Genomic DNA, 18,229 nt, shown 5'->3' on the forward strand with positions numbered 1-18,229 from the left:
AAGTTGTTTCTGTTGTGTTCTCTTCTTACCCGGAGACGAGAAAATGCAAAAGAAGGTAACGCTGAAATAAAAAGACATGAAGTTCCTGTAGTAGACTATTGTGAATGGAAGTAATCTTCATGCTATAATGTGTACATAAATTGTGTTCTTATGGGTAACATTCTTTGAAAGAGAAAACACGAAATACAATAGGAACATGTTGAATTCTCTAAACCTGTAATTTTGACAAGTTACGCATATCTTTCACGCAATACCATACTAGGGCTGCCAGTTTCCGACCAAAAATATTGTTCTTAGATGAAATATTTTCATTTTCCTTCTGCTCGAGGACAGGTCTTTCACTGCAAACCAAGCTTTCTCCAGTCTTTTATATTTTTTTCCTTCCTCTTTGTCTCCTCATATGATCCATATATCTTGATGTCGTCTATTATCTGATATCTACTTCTACCCCGAATTCTTCTCCCGTTCACCATATCTTCCAGTGCATCCTTCTGTAGACAGTTTCTTCTCAGCCAGTAACCAAACCAATTCCTTATCATCTTCCAGATCAGTTTTAGCATCATTCTTTCTTCACCCACTCTTTCCAACACAGCTTCATTTCTCATTCTGTCTGTCCACTTCACACGTTATATTCTTCTCCATATCCACATTTCAAATTCTTCTATTCGATTCTCTTCACTTCGTCTTAATGTCCATGTTTCTGTCCCATATAACGCCACACTCCATACAAAGCACTTCACTAATCTCTTCTTAAGTTCTTTTTCCAGACGTTCGCAGAAGACGCTCCATTTTATATTAAAAGCTTCCTTGGTCATTGCTATTCTCCTTGTGACTTCTTGTCAGCAACTCATGTTACTACTTATGGTACACCCCAAGTATATGAAGTAGTCCTCTTGCTCTACTGCCTCATATAGAAATCGGAAGTCAATCTTCTGTATTTTTTTTCCTGTGATCATATTCTTCGTCTTATTTGCATTTACGAGCCGCATCCAGAAAGTAAGTCTCCAGATTTTTTCCCCTTGAAAGTAAACGTAATTAGCCGTGTCAATTGCGCATGCGTAACAAGTCTATGACGTATCAATCATATGCCAGCCGGACAGGTCCCGCCTGGTGCCAGTAGTGTGGCAGCAGTGGTCCGAAATGGAAGCTCTTATTCCTTCTCCCGCCGCCTGCGAAGTTCGGTCGGTGATAAAGTTCTTTAATGCACAAAGCATTGCGCCAATTGAAATTCATCGGCAGCTCTGTCAGGTCTATGGGCCGAACATCATGAGTAAGCAGATGGTGCGTCGCTGGTGTAGGCAGTTTTCCGAAGGTCGTCAAAGTGTCCATGATGAAGAGCGCAGTGGGCGACCGTCCATCATCAATGATGATCGTGTTGAGCTGGTACGGCAGTGCATCATGGAGAACTGTCGCTTCACGATTACGGAGCTGAGCGGCCATTTTCCGCAGATATCGCGTCCTTGTTGCATGAGATTGTCACTAAGCACTTGCTGTTCAAAAAGTGTGTGCCAGGTGGGTGCCGAAAAACCTGACACCCGAACACAAAATGCAACGTTTAGGAGCAGCACTGACATTTCTGCAACGGTATCACGATGACGGCGACGAGTTCCTCGACAGGATCGTCACGGGCGATGAGACTTGGATTTCGCACTTCACCCCGGAAACCAAGCAGCAGTCAATGCATTGGGGGCATAGAGGATCTCCGGTCAGGTCGAAATTCAAACAGACGCTGTCGGTACGGAAAGTGATGTGCACGGTGTTCTGGGACAGGAAGAGCAATCTGCTCATTGACTTCCTTCCAAGAGGTGAAACAGTGAAAGCTGACCGTTACTGTGAAACACTGCGAAAATTGCGACGTGCCATTCAAAACAAGAGGCGTGGAATGCTTACTGCAGGTGTTGTGCTCCTCCATGACAATGCTCGTCCACATACGGCTCGGCGCACAGCAGCTTTTTTGACGGAATTTGGCTGGGAGTTGTTTGATCAACCACCCTACAGTCCTGAGCTTGCTCCCAGCGATTTTCACGTTTTCTTGCACCTAAAGAAATTCCTGTCCTCCGGTGACCTTTTGGCAACGACGAAGAGCTGAAGACGTCTGTCACACGTTGGTTCCATTCACAGGCGGCAGAGTTCTACGACAGAGGGATACAAAGGCGACCCCACGATACGACAAGTATCTCAATTCTGATGGTGGCTATGTTGAAAAATAGCTGAAACATAGCTGTACCTGTTGCCAATAAATGTTTTCCTGAAAGTATGTGTTCTTTTTTTTAATAGGGAAGCTTACTTTCTGGATACGCCTCGTATCTTCATTTCATACTGCTCACAGCTGTCATTTAGCTCCAGTAGCATATCCTTTAGTATCACTTCCTCTTCTGCTAACAACACTATATCATCAGCAAAAGATTACACATAACCGGTGAGATTCTTATTTGCTTATAGTCCACGTGGTAGCGTTGCCTGACATTGTATACTAGACTCTGATTGGTTTGTGACGGCACAGTTTTCTTAAACTGTATTATTTAAGTTCCCTTCCCCTCTTTATCAAGAGTAAATGTAACAGTCAACTACTACGATCAGTGCCGGATACCGCCAGACTTAGTATTCATATTTTGTAAATAAACGAACAGTAAAATATATGAAAAATTTTAATTTTCATGACGTTGAATAGCCTTATGTATACAAAGACGTAAACCTAAACGAGAAGGGGAGAGGATAATGAAATCTGACTAAACTTCAAATTAAAAATTTTTTTCGCTCAAAATAATCTTTTGACTGTGGAGAATTTATTACAGAGTGCTTCATTGGAGTTAAATCGCTCGCTTGAACTCGGTCGAGTGTCGCACCCTCCAGTGAGATACGATCGGTCATGATACGCTCGTAATAAATAGAAGCACAGTAAAAGGTCATCTCGACGACTTGTCTTATCTTGTATGGAAGGCGACAGATAAGATACACATATGTTTTGCTCACACGGTAAAAATTAGGCTTTATTTTCTGCGTTTATGACAAACGTTTAATGGAACAATCAATGGAACGTACCAAAACAGGAATATGAAGTTATAAATAAAATAGTGTGAAAAACTTCGATATACAGTTATTATTCAATATTTGATTTACCATATTATATAATATGATAGGTCCACCCATTGTTCCAGCCTGTATACTGCGATAATGTAGAAACGTTTCACAAAATATTATTGATATAGGCTAGCAGTAGATTAATAACAATATTAGTACAGAGATAACGTCACAGAAAATATAATAAAACGAATAATCATGCTGCACAACTGTTACAGACGCAAAGATTGATACACTAATTATTAGAGATTATTATTATTATTATTATTATTATTATTATTATTATTACTACTAGAAAACTTGATACGGTTCTTGCATTATCGTGATTGTGTTCTCCGTTTATAATAATTACATTTACATCCAATATCATCTATCAGATGTGGCAAAAACAAAATCACTCCTATGTGGAAAAAAAGAAAGCATTTACCTACAACATTTATATTACATTTGAAAGCAAGTTTTGTAGTTGTACTATGGAGAGGTTAGTTAAACACTGCAAAGTTTTGAAATAACATCTATGATGTTACTACGGTACACAGTTCATCACTGTAACAAGAACGAATGTCTAACGCTCGGCTTATACCGTTCGAGGATTTATCGCTCATGACAGTTTTACCCATCATGCATGTGCGCTACCTATCGGATTATGCTATGAACTACTTGGCGCTCGAGCGAAAACGTCCGATGCAGACCTCTGATATATTACAAATAAAATTTAAGCACTAAGTCACTTCTATGACAGTAATTAATGACGCCATTTTAGCCGGGTATTTAAAAGATTACGCCAACTTCATTTTCCCTTCTTATTTGTTTCAAATTTACCGCATTCTCAATCTGATTTTGGTGGTTTATTTTTTGTAATTTCACTCTTGAATAGTGTGCCATCCCTATCGCATATAGTTTTTCGTTTAAATCATTTGATGGCTGAAATGGTATTATTCCTTTGGTTCTTTTTGTTACACATGCTTGAAAATTGTTTTGATCTAAAGGGTAGAAATGTGGTTGTTATATCGTGATAGATATAATTATTGCAATGTCCAAAAAACACATACTAGGCTTATGTAAGTAATGTGTAGGCCAGCGGTGACCAAAATTCGAACTGGAGTTATTACATGCGACAGACAGCCTATGAAGTAAGGAGACGGAGGAAAGGTACTTGGCATGAAAACTACAACCAGTGGTGGTTCCTGTACTAACATCTTTATGAATCGCTCGGAAAAAAATCTCAAGCTTTGCTGTATCAGTAATGTCACTGCTGTCATCAAGAGCCAGTGAACAATATACGATTTTTCTTGCTTCTTTTTTTTAACCTTACTCTTGAATATAATCAGAAATTTTCTAAATTCTTCGCTCGATACTTTGTCGAGAAATTCGTAGTTTTTAAATTAAAAACCTCTTATGGACAAGTTATTTAAGCTATTTTAATCATTACTCTTTCGAGAAATTCTGTTGTATTAAAAGGCTTTAGAGCACGTGATATTTCAAACCCCTTTAGGTAGCTGACTTCCTTACATTTATTTATGTCATCTTTCTCTTCCTGGCTATGATTTAAGACATGTCAATTCCTGGCGTTTAACACTTCGTTGTTACATAATATTGAATACGTTTTTCTACAATATTATTATTAAATGAATAACTAATAAATAGTTACCCTCATCTAAAGGTTAAGAAGATTAAAATTGAGATAAAACCTAATATTTTTATACTTCTAGGGAGAAGCTCTAAAAATATCAATATTCATGCACGTACAGAAGAACTTTAGAAACACATACTTAGTGGTCAGTAATAATAATAATAATAATAATAATAATAATAATAATAATAATACATTATTCAGCGTGGCAATTAATGTTTCTATATACTCCTAATTGAACAGTTGAACAAAATAAACATATTACATTTTGTCCGACAGAACAACAAAAAAGTTCTCCTTCTCATTCTTTATGAAACCACCTCTTACTGTTTGTCAATTTACTTTTTATTTATTTAAATTTAAATATACAGAATAAAGAATATAATTACAAACAAACAAGAGAAAAAAGAAATAAAATAATACAAACAATATAAAACAGGAGATACAGTAGTATTAACAAAATTTGAGACCGAATGAGCAGCGCTCGTGTTCGGTCGCAGTTCAGATATAATATTAATAGGCCTATAAGAAAATATGAAATCAAATAAAATGGGAAATAAAATTAAAATTACAGTTACAGAAATTATATAATACAATATTAATAGAAGAGAAATATAGAAAATAAAAAATAATAATAATAAAAATAAATAATAAAATAAAATAGGAACTAAAATTTAAATTACAGCGGCAATGGAATTATATAATATAATATATATAAATATATATATTTCAAAATTATAGAATACAAATATATTATAGGTTGATTAATTAATGCACATAGGCAATAAATTTATTTAATCAAATTGAATATATTAACACGTTTCTAATTTTCTTGCTATATGTTATGCTTTAGACCAGCAGATGTGAGACATTTAGGGCCGTATTCATAGACATTTTTAGCGCGGGTTTCCGGTGGATGATCAGCGTTTTTCGTATTCATAAACCAGTGTTAGCGATAGGATATGATTTGAATTCTGTACTAGTAACCAGTGGATAGCCGGGGCTACCTTAGTACGCTCGTAGCGCGTGCTGCGAAATGTCTATGAATAACACCCTTACGTTCTACTAATGTTGAATTAATATTTCGTCTTGTGTCATAATTGTGTGTCTGTAATACAAACTTATTATGATTTTTATGACAAAATTTTAACATCTTATAAATTTGTTCAATATTAAATACATTAAATTCAGAATAAATTAATTTAGTTGGATAATCGAAACGTTTCTTCAAACAAATTTTAATTATTCGTTTTTGTAGTAAATTTAACGGACTAAGATTAATTTTTGTACTTCCACCCCAAACAGTTATACCATATTGAATGATAGACTGAATAATGGCCAAATAAACATTTCGTAGAACTGTAATGGGTAAGTAGCATCGAAGATTAACGAATTTATAAATTGTTTTACGAAGCCTCTTACAAAGATAAGTAGTGTGATGAGGCCATTCTAAATTCTGACTTGTAGAGACAGAGTTTGTAGAGCGACATGATACCGCCACTGCTTGCCTTCAGTTCGTGAATGAAACACACAGCAATGTACAGGAAGCTCCTCGTACCCGTTTAAATGTCTGTGATTACACGATGTAATCACGACACCCGCTTTGATCACCGCTGGTGTAGGCCTGTTATATAGATTTAGTTAGTGTAGTTTTATGTTTTATAGTGAAGCTTATAGTTTTGAACACGTCTAGTACAGCGTGCGGGTCGCGTAAATAGCTGAGGGGGGGGGGTAGCGAGATGATTTAGGAAATAAAACAAAAATGCCTTATTAACACATTTATGTTGTAATCAGAAACATAAACCAAATTAAACGTAACAATGAAATAAAAAAGTTTCAGTAGTTATAACTGAAATAAAAAATAATTAATGCTATAAATGTGTCTGTTTTTGAGAAAGTAGCTTCTCAAATCTTCGCTCTGTATTCAATATGCACACAATTGTATCTTTTACAATTTCAAGGAGATTTCTGGCTTTTGTTTTGATGGAAATCATAGAATGTAAACTTATTTTGCATAAATACGATTTGTAAATGCTATCAAAACTGTAAGAGTTTCTTTTGCAAACTAGACGTATTCTGACATTGTTTTGATCTAAAACTAATCTACACTGTGAAAAAATTATACTTTTAAGCTTTCATTAGTAAGCATATGTTTTAATAAATCTTTCTCTTTTTTTTTACTCTTTTTAATTTCATCGAGATGAATGCAGCTGTTAGAAACGGATTCGGTATCTATCTGTCACTGTCATGATTGTTTTAAGTATCTTCCGGAAGATATTAAAAAACTGTTGTTTAAAACTGTGCAAAGTTAATTGTATGTCCGCAAAAATAAACTAAGAATTTTTCGTGTCATACGATGCGTAACTAAATTTTCCATGAGTTATTTAATACACTGGAATGAATAGATTTTCTTTTTACCTAGTAATATCTACCAGAAAACAAGTTGCCTTATAAATCCTTCGATTTTATCTCTGGCTGTTGTGTTAATATCTTGGCTTCGCAAACTAAAATTAATACCATTTTCATTAACATTACATAGCCTTGAACAACTAAAAATAAATAATAATAGAAATATAACAATACATGATTGTAACCTACCTACTTGCTCATGTAACGCTTTGAGTATATCCTCACAAGTTAAATACTTAGGCATTATTATTGACCAACATTTAAAATGGGACAAGCATATCTCCTTCCTGTGTAACAGATTGCGTAAAACAATCCACAAATTTTCCATTCTACGCTCTTATTTACCTGTTTATGTTCTGCGTACTGTGTACTTAGCTCTGTTTCAATCAATAATTCAGTATGGTATTTTAGGTTGGGGAGGAATGGCAAAATCGACTCTCCATCCTTTAAATTTGCTCCAAAAAAGAATTATCAAAATTTGTCTAAATAAACCTTTTGATTACCCAACAAAATTTGGTGTATCAAATCTAGAACAAATTTATAAACAAACATTGCTGATTTACTTCCATAAAAACCACAATAAATTTAAATTTGATCCTCATGAATACCATACGAGACAAAACTACAGTTTCTTTCTAAATACTCCCAAATGCCACACAACTGCTGGATTAAGACACAGCAGAAATTTTGGACCCAACGCATTAATTAGAACTTACCCTGAGCTAAGTACACTTAACACACACAGATTTAAGAAACAAATCGGATTAATTACTTAATTGTTTAAGCTAATTGAGTTAAAAATTGATAATCTAATATTCATGTACTTTTGTATTTTCTATTTGTATATAGACCCTATTATTACATGCTGTATGTATTTTACCATTTATTAATGTTATTGTGCTCAATGAACTCTCTTAATTTTGTGATATATTTTGTATAATTGATCTGAACTGCGCCCGAGCAGGAGCTTCTGCTCTTTCGGGCTGCAATGCCTAATGTAGCTCAAGTGTAAAGTATTAAATAAATAAATAAATAAATAAATAAATAAATAATAAATAAATAATAAATAAAGTCTTCTAAGTGTTTTAAAAGTATATCAGAAAGGAAGGTGTGTCTAAGAAGCCAAAAAAAATAAAAATTGATATAGTAACCTAAATTACGATACAAGTTTGAAAAGTGATTTTTACAAAATCGAGGAAAAGTTTGAAAAACGAACAGAGCGAGTTTTTCAGTTTCCGAGATTTTGTAATGAACTTCACAAACATGTGTTGTACAAAATTTTTTGCACGTTCATATTTTTAAAATTGCAAATACAATATATTTTGTATTGAATATTTAGAGCAATATTATTCCAAAGCCTTCGCAAAACTGCACTGTAATGTTAACTAAGTAACAATAAGTGTACTGTAATAGGTCTATTTCAGTATAGTCTTATCACAGTCTAGTATATACAGTCGCGAAGCTCAATACGTAGTAAATATGCATACATTAGATAGTTGCTCACCACTAGGATCGCTAATATCGCCTCATTACAGGCAATGCAAAATAGTACCGTCACAGTCTATTGTTTCTAGCACTCAAAACTCAAGCTTCGTGACAGTATATAGTAGACTGTGGTCATATGTTATGAAGAATGGTTCTCCAGCACAAGTTTCTGTGTGGGAATTTTAACTTTCAAGGCCTAACAACAATAGCTGCAAATACAGCAAAAAACACGATCGCGCAAGAAATAGGTTTGCATATTGCAATTTCTCGCCTTGCAGGTCAACAGGATTGTATTTACTGGTTTTGGGTAAAATTATTTTTGTTCATGATCTTACAGGCATTTGTATTTTTCGAATGGGGTTAGTTATTGGTATGATAATGAGAGGGGGTCACAAACAAATGTCTCACTCAAAAGTGGGCGCACCTTCAAAAAGTTTGGGAACCACTGGTCTAGTGTAACCCAAATGGTACTCTTGTTTCAGCTTCGGATGGAGAGTTGCCCATCTCGCCGATCCTGGGCATGGTGGTTGGCGCGGCACTAACGCTGCTATCTGTGGTGCTCCTCGTCGTCGTGAAGATCCGGAGATCGCGCTCCGGTAGAGACCAGGACGGCCGACAGCCCCACGCCGAGAAACATGTTGGCCCCAACAATACCTCTCTACACCACACAGCTCAGGGCGGCAAGGACCTTGGCCCTTCAGGCGGCAGGGAAGGAGTCGCTGACGAGAAGGACCCAGACATCATTCCAGCCAAGTTCAGTAAGTACCAGTTCGAGATTTTGCATGAAACTGTTTTTCCATTCCTTTCAAAAAGCCTGTAAATATATGCATTTGTATAAGAATCCAGGCCGTAGTCATGACAAAGTCGAAACAGAATTTATACATTCTAGGACAAAAGGTGTCAATTATGCAGGAACGTTTTCTAGCTGGTTATTTAATAACGGTCGCCCCCAATGTTCTAGGGGTAAAGCGCTCTTCTCTAGACCCAAGGATTGCGGATCCAAACCCGGTTGGGATTGATGGATTTTTCAGGACACAAAAATCCGTAGCGCATGTCTTCCGGGAGATACTTCAGAAAGTTTTCCGTCACTTTAAAAACCTCCAAGCCTAAATTAGGGCCTCTGGACAAACGTTTTCCTCTCTCACGACTTAGTAATACCTTAATTGCATGCCAGGTAGCGTTTGAGGCTATAAGCTTACTACTTGTCCCTGTTTTATTATACACTTGTCTGATCCGTTCATACATGCTATATGCTTGCGAAATCTGGTCAAATACACATATACGTCATATTAAACGACTGGACGGAATACAAAGATCAGTATGTAGGACAATCACGGGAGCAGACTATGACATCAGTAACTCTCAACTATATGAGTCACTAAATATAATGCTATTTAGTGATTATATTCAAAATTCCAGAACCAAATTTATACAATCTGTAAAAATACATCCAAATCCACTGTTCAATAGTTTAGTAATTTCTAGTGTTTAATGTATGAGTGATTTTTAGTAAAACACTTCACTCCTGGTGAAAGTGTTGAATGTAAATTATATATATTTTTTATACTGAATCATGTATTAGGTTACATACATCTTGTAAAAGGCATGGGTCCATTTTGCGACCTGGTACTTAAATAAATATACATTTCTGGGGGGGGGGGAACTTGTCCCTCTGCCCCTACCGGCAAATAAATGTAACTAAATTCTTTTAGATACTGAAACCTCCGTCAGGGGGTAACTAAGTTCCTGCATCGAAATGATGTGATACATACGTACATACATACATAAATACATATCATGCATATACATACATATATACGTACGTACATATATACGTACGTACATACATACATACATACATACATACATACATACATACATACATACATACATACATACATACATACATACATACATACATACATACATGCCACCGGCGTAGCTCGGTCGGTTAAGGCGCTTGCCTGCCGTTACGGAGTTGCGCCTGGGCGCGGATTTGATTTCCGCTTGCGCTCATTACCTTCTTGGGTTTATCCGAGGTTTTCTTCAACCGTAAGGCGAATGTCATGTAATTTATGGCGAATCTTCGGCCTCATCTCGCCAAATATCAACTCGCTATCACCAATTCCACCGACGCTAACTAACCTCGTTGATACAGCATCGTTAAATAACCAAGTAAAGCATACATATATACAAACAAACACACCACAGCTGTGGAGTAACGGCTAGCGCGTCTAGCCGCGAAACCAGCTGGCCCGGATTCTATTCCCTGCGGGGCAAGTTACCTGGTTGAGGTTTATCCGGGGTTTTCCCTCAACCCATTATGTGGAAATGCTAGGTAACTTTCGGTGCTGGACCCTGTACTCATTTTACTAGCATTATTACGTTCTCCTCATTCAGACGCTAAATAACGTAAGATATTGATAAAGCGTCGTAAAATAACCTACTAAATAAAAAATAAAACTTACATACATACATACATACATACATACATACATACATACATACATACATACATATCAATCAATCAAAATAAAAAATACATACATACAATGACGCTGTATCATCTACTAGGTTGTTTAGCGTAGACGGAATTATTGATAGCGAGATGGTATTTCTCAAGATAAGGTCGAGGATCAGCCATAGATTACCTGACATTTGCCTTACGGTTAAGAAAAACGTCGGGAGAAAGCTCAACCAGGTAAACAGCCAAAGCGGGAATCGAAACCAAGCCCGAATGTAATTCCGGATAAGCAGACAAAAATATCTGCCGCCTGAGCTACACCGGTGGCTCAGGGAACTTCTTCCAGTAATAAACTCAAAAGACAGATTTTCGATACGAAATCTGTGGAACGAGTTGTACAAGGTCTGGGCATTGATTGCGGGAAGATTCTGATAGAGCAGATATCATAGACCGGAAATCGAAATATGTGGTACAAATAAAGGAAATCCGGAAATTCTGTGTTTTATATAGACGAGACCTGGGCGTACAGCTATAGGACATATTGGAAATGCTGGTAAGATGAGATCGTTGATGTTGAAACGAATGTAAACTGTAGACGATATTTAATTATGATGTAAGTAGACAGAATTGGCGACTTACTTTCTCATGCAGAACTATAAAGCCGTAAATACATCGGGAGTTTTTCAAGATTAAATGGAAGTCGAAAATTTTGAAAGGTAAACAGTGCATTACATATGCAAGTCCAGGTTTCAGGTAAAGCTGCCTGTGAAACAGTCTTGATTAATTTCAAGAGAAAAATTGTTCCAGGGCCGGGTATCGATTATGGAACCTCTGGTTGAGCGTACCATCGCTCTACTGCCTGAGCTACCCAGAAATTATTCAAGCCTGCTTCATGGGGAGCTTTATCTGAAAATTGTATGTGCATAATATATATGTTGCAGTGGGTACGTTAACAGAAAACCACAATTCCAAGTCACACAGTGTTTGTGTGCACTCGATGTCTCTGGCGTCTCGTCAGCCCACTCGAGTAGTGTGGATATAAGGGAAAAATTGAGACTGTGTCGGGTGGAGTTCCTGGGTAGCTCAGGCGGTAGAGCGCTGGTACGTTCAACCAGATGTACCGGGATTTTTTTCTATTGAAAATATTCAAGTACAATAGATAGTTCGCAGTCCTTCCCATCAAGTCATCGTTCTTGATAATGACCCATGAGTTAAAAGAAATTCCTGATATGTTTGCGATGAACAGACAGTCAATGATTATAAAGTGTAGAGCCTGTATCGAATCAGAAGGATCACACTTCGAACAATCTTCAGTAATTTGTTTTTGTTACATGATTGTGCAAATATTCCTACATTTATGTGTAGCCTACAATTCTACGGTATTAATATAATTTTTGTTCACTAATTATGTTTTGTTGAAATAATAAATTCTAATAATCGTGTCACAAGTAAAGTCCAATATAAGATAATAAACATAGTGTTCATATTAAAATAATTAATACTATGCACTTTGTAAATAATTGATTACTGACCGTTTTTTTCTACCTGTAGAGTCTTACTAACAAAACCTCTTATACATTTACAGTGAATAGGTCGTTTATAAGTTGTGTGTAAATTCCTAACTAATAAATAATCTCTATATACGTTTTGTATAACAGAAAATCAAATCTGGAGAGGGATTTAATTGACTATTACCCGATTAGAAGAAACTATATAAAGATTAGAAGAAATAAAGTATATAAATATTAATTGACTTACAAAAATACCAAACTGTCTTTATTGTACCATCTCATCATTACAAATATTCCACTAGATGGCAGTAGTATATTATGATGACCTGTTCTCTTGTTACCAATTGTGCCAACTATACAATCTTCACTGAACTCTATGGACGATTACTAGTCAAGAAGGCTTTGTTGATTCAGTTTCATTTCTATTAAAACACTTGTATTCCACTTATCAATATATTCTGAACAATCTCTGATACGTGACTATCCATAATCTCATACAGCAGAAGCTATAACATAACCTAAATAATACTCATCCTGTTCCAAAATCTATATATATAATTTGAACTGGTAATGGGAATTACGGGAAAACGGCTGAACGGATTTTAATAAATGGCCCCTCATTTTGAAGCTTGGAACCCAAAGTTTTTCGGAAAAGTATTAGTTTTCAGTAAAATGTCAATTTTCCTACATAATTTTCCTATTTTCCAAAATCCATCTGTTGTCAGTTTTGAGAATTAATTTTATCGAATCACGGCCGACTTGATTGACTTTCAGAACAAAACACACACTACAATAAACAATAGGCTATTACACGAAGGCCATGACCTGCAGGATTGCCGACATATTTAGGGCTCAATTCAATTTGTTATTAAAAACTGATTCTGTAGTGTCTAATAATTTTCTGAGTACAGCTGTGTATTGGATATTCAAATCTATGAAACTTGAGGTGGTTTGATGACATTATTATCATTAGAAATTAAATATTATTATAGTTAATATCATTATGCATCTATTTTTCATTAATTGTACATAATATTGATGCTATATTGATGACATGAAAGTGAAACGTTTTGAGGTTATGTAAGTAAATGTAGGCAATATCTTAATTTAGATCTTCATTTCTATAATTTACTGAGTGGCTGCTATATATAACTACAAAACTTAAGTAAGATAATAATATTGTTATTAAAAATCAAATATTTTTAAACTTATTAGCCTAGTGGGCTTGGGTCTTTTTCATATACTTAATGGTGGTGTAGTGTAGATATTGATATGTGCCATTGTCTTCAGTATTAGCTCGAGAGAGCGCAAAAATTACAGTTCCTAAGGAAAGATGAAAAGGTATTACTAACTGATAAAATAAGAGGCCTAGAAAATTTTGTAGTCTCCAGATCATTTCAGCAAGATCTCTTACTAGGATAAAATGATTTTACGCTCTACATTTCAAGTTCTACATGCAGCAGCTATACGAAAATGCTATTGTTCGAAAGCTTAGCAAACCTGACATTTTTTTAACTTTCGCCTACAATCCACAATGACCTGAAATAGCTACTGTTATCGTCCTGACATTGATACTTGCGTTTTCGCGTTGAAACTCAAAAACTGAAGTTGGATAGGTTCAAGCGAAAGTATTTGGCCTAAAAAATCCATTCAGAGGGAGTATGTTTCATTATTAAGGAAGCAAATAACTATCAAAAACACAAGTATTCTTCATTGAAAATAAATCTGAAAAATTTTTATTTGAACGTCTAACAAACTTAGTTTGCAGCAGCATTTGCTGCATAAGCCACTAGTATGGTATAGAAAGATGTCATTAATTCTTTCCAAAATGTGGTATACTTTTGTTAAATTCTCAGTAATATAATGTCACTTCAATACATGTTCTAGATACTTATTTGCTTAATAAATTAACATAAGAAACACGTAAAAATTAGGTACATTTCTCTCTGTGTGATGTCAAATTAATAAAAGAAAAAACAAACATTGTTTTGAGAGAGGCAAATTAACATAAAACTGGATTGAATTACAACCCGTTTTTGTGCGACTGTTGCGCCTTAGTGTTCTGTTCAAAATTGTATGGATTGGTGTTACATTTTCTCAATAGAAACACCGCAGCAGGTGCCTATTAGATTTCTGTTCATAATGAACTATTTAAATATTATACAGGGACGTCATTTTATTTTTACTGACATTTTTAATATTAACCTGTCTATACCTTTAGAGAACCGGAAACACCGCTTGCTCCCCCCTCCAAGACTGGAGTTCGACGATACTGGCGTAAAACACAAATCACTCTACTAGATATAGGAAGGAAGAAAAGTAGTTCATCCATTTATGTAAACTAGGAAATATCGCGATTTTGAGTTTGATAATTTTCATTAGGTTTTTCTTTAATCAAAGTACAGTACTGTATTAAGAATAAGTGTTTTTACTCACGAAGTGAGTTATCCATGCGAACATATTCATTATGCAGTGTATATTATACTGTCTACAGCACATTAGCGTACAATATAAAGAAATAAATTAAATTGAAAAATAATCATAATATGAATATTTAAACACAATTTTGAAAACGGTGGCCGTTCATTTCGATACAGGCTTCAGTTCTTTTGTGCATATTATCGCACTATAGACTATTGCATCTAATTCCAATTGCCAGTTTCGTCCTTCGTACTAGTAACTCATGTTGAAATAATTCTGTACCTACTCTACGTACTGTAAATTCAATCTTCACTTCTGCCCGATCCGAAAATATAAAATTACTCAGACATGCTATCTACTGTCCGTCCAAGTGGTTATGCCGCAGGATTGTAGAAAGGGAGGAAATCACGTGACAGTTAATTACTTAACGAGGCCCTTTTATTTAAGTTAAATTAAACAGCTGTATAATATTACGTAAACGTCCAATTCCTAAGAGAAATTAATGTTTTCAGAAAAGAGCTAAGACAGCCCAGCTTTTACAGAGGGGCGAGCAGAAGCAAGTGGGGGAAATCGGGATGCGACGTAGGCAAACGGACAGTACCTATGCGAAAATATGATTGAATATTGAAAGCTCTTTCGTCACTGGAAAACGCGAACATATTTCTGGAACGTATTATACTCAGTAACTCTGCACTGCTTACTATCTGCGGTCTTGGTTCTGTGTGGAGTTGGAACTTTATTAGTAGAAGGGGTGGGAGTGAAGTACATTCAAAAACTCAGGTACAATAAAAATTGAAGTAAAAATAAAATGATGTCCCTGTAGTTCGATGCACTACAGAAGACTAAAAAAATTCACAACTGCACTGTCTGATAGTCCCTTCATTACTGAACAGAATACCACACCGCGAAACATTTCATGCACGCATGCGCAATAATCAAACTTGATTTGTCTGTTATTATACTATATTTTGGAACGGAGGGAATATAAACAAGATAAGTGATAGAAAGGTTTTAATTGAGGGCGATGAATTAAATGTGAATTATATTAAAAGATAGGGGAGACCGGTGTAAAGCGGCCTACCTGGGTAAAACGGCCATGTGTAAGCATACCTTTAGCAGCATTGCCATAATGCCGATTATGTAGTGCACTACGTCAGAACTTCTTCTGAAAGTGGTCTGTAAAGTCGTGGATGGCTGTCTTCACAATTTATGATTATTTCGATATGATAACTGTTTTTGGAGGTTCTGATCTAAAGTATGTACTTATTATTTGATATAATTTCATACATAATATACATAACGTGAAATGTTTATCTACTGCTTGATATAATAGAGGTTATAAAGTTCAACATGCATGTGTTCGAAAGTACTTCAAGATGGCGGTGTTATAATAATAATAATAATAATAATAATAATAATAATAATAATAATAATAATAATAATAATAATATTTATTAATACTATACACTTGACCTACATTAGGCATTGCAGCCCGAAAGAGCAGAAGCTCGTGCTCGGGCGCAGTTCAGATCAGTTATACAAAATATATCACAAAATTACGAGAGTTCATTGAGCACAATCACATTAATAAATGGTAAAATACATACAGCATGTAATACTAGGGTCTATATACAAACAGAAAATACAAAAGTACATGGATATTAGAGTATCAATTTTTAACTCAATTAGCTTAAACAATTAAATAATTAATCTGATTTGTTTCTTAAATCTATGTGTGTTAAGTGTACTTAGCTCAGGGTAAGCTCTAATTAATGTATTATATATTTTGAGTCCAAAATTTCTGCTGTGTTTTAATCCAGCAGTTGTGTGGCATTTGGGAGTATTTAGAAAGAAACTGTAGTTTTGTCTCGTATGGTATTCATGAGGATCAAATTTAAATCTATTGTGGTTTTTATGGAAGTAAATCAGCAATTTTTGTTTATAAATTTGTTCTAGATTTGATACGCCAAATTCCTGAAAAATTAATTTTGTTGGGTAATCAAAAGGTTTATATAGACAAATTTTGATAATTCTTTTTTGGAGCAGATTTAAAGGACGGAGAGTCGATTTTGCCATTCCTCCCCAACCTAAAATACCATACTGAATTATTGATTGAAACAGAGCTAAGTACACAGTACGCAGAACATAAACAGGTAAATAAGAGCGTAGAATGGAAAATTTGTGGATTGTTTTACGCAATCTGTTACACGGAAAGGAGATATGCTTGTCCCATTTTAAATGTTGGTCAATAATAATGCCTAAATATTTAACTTGTGAGGATATACCCAAAGCGTTACATGAGCAAGTAGGTAGGTTACAATCATGTATAGTTATACTTATATTATTATTTATTTCTAGTTGCTTAAGGCCATGTGATGTTAATGAAAATAGTATTAATTTTGTTTTAGAAACGTTCAAAGAAAGTAAGTGAGCATCCAGCCATTCTTTAATAATATTAATACCACTGTTAGAATTTTGATAAGTTTCATTCCAACTCGAACCGCTAAATATAACCACAGTATCATCAGCATAAGAATGCAGAGTACCAGAATATTTCTCAACGTCAATTTTAAGTAAATCGTTGATATATATTAAAAACAAAACAGGACCTAAAATCGTCCCCTGAGGTACACCTATATCAATGTTATGTGATTTACTAAGGTGATCATTTATTTTAGTTGCTTGAGTTCTGTTACTTAAGTAAGATTTAAATAATTTTAAAGCAATTCCATTAATTCCTAATCTATCCATTTTATTCAAAAGTATACTGTGATTGACCGTATCGAAAGCTTTTATGCTATAAGCTTGTTTGTTTACATGCATGTGTTCGGCCATACACGGTGGCCGTTTTACACCGTGCTTGATGGTTTTACTCTGATATCTCTGACGTAATACATTGAAACACTAGAACTTCTACAAGTAATTCGGTTTCTTTTCCAGTATCAACTAGGCTATAAGTAGACGTATTAGGAACACTGATAGAAATTCTTGGAGCAGGGAAAATATGAGGGAAGCCATTAAAGCTGTTCAGGGAAATAAAATGAGAACTACAAAGGCAAGCAAAATGTATGATTTGTCTAGAACCAATCTGAGACGGCGAGTCGAAGAAAGGAATATAGATGCCATGTGCTGAAAAACTAAAAGAGAAAGCTGAAGCAGCCAGGTTCAAGAAGATAGTTAGAAAAAGAAACATGTATCATAAAATAATTTTGGAAAAGAAGAATA

At 35.1% G+C, this 18,229-nt stretch overlaps 1 protein-coding gene across 1 annotated transcript in view; it reads left to right on the plus strand.

Annotated features, from left to right (window-relative positions):
• Positions 1 to 18,229, plus strand: part of LOC138712641 (neural cell adhesion molecule 2-like) — a 1,205,141-nt gene that overhangs the window by 967,430 nt on the left and 219,482 nt on the right. The window contains exon 11 of the mRNA XM_069844609.1: positions 9,091 to 9,366. Within this exon, the coding sequence (XP_069700710.1) occupies positions 9,091 to 9,366 (276 nt within the window). The remainder of the gene's footprint in view (positions 1 to 9,090; positions 9,367 to 18,229) is intronic.

This window comes from Periplaneta americana, chromosome 13, assembly GCF_040183065.1.
Source record: "Periplaneta americana isolate PAMFEO1 chromosome 13, P.americana_PAMFEO1_priV1, whole genome shotgun sequence".
Lineage (NCBI taxonomy): Eukaryota > Metazoa > Arthropoda > Insecta > Blattodea > Blattidae > Periplaneta > Periplaneta americana.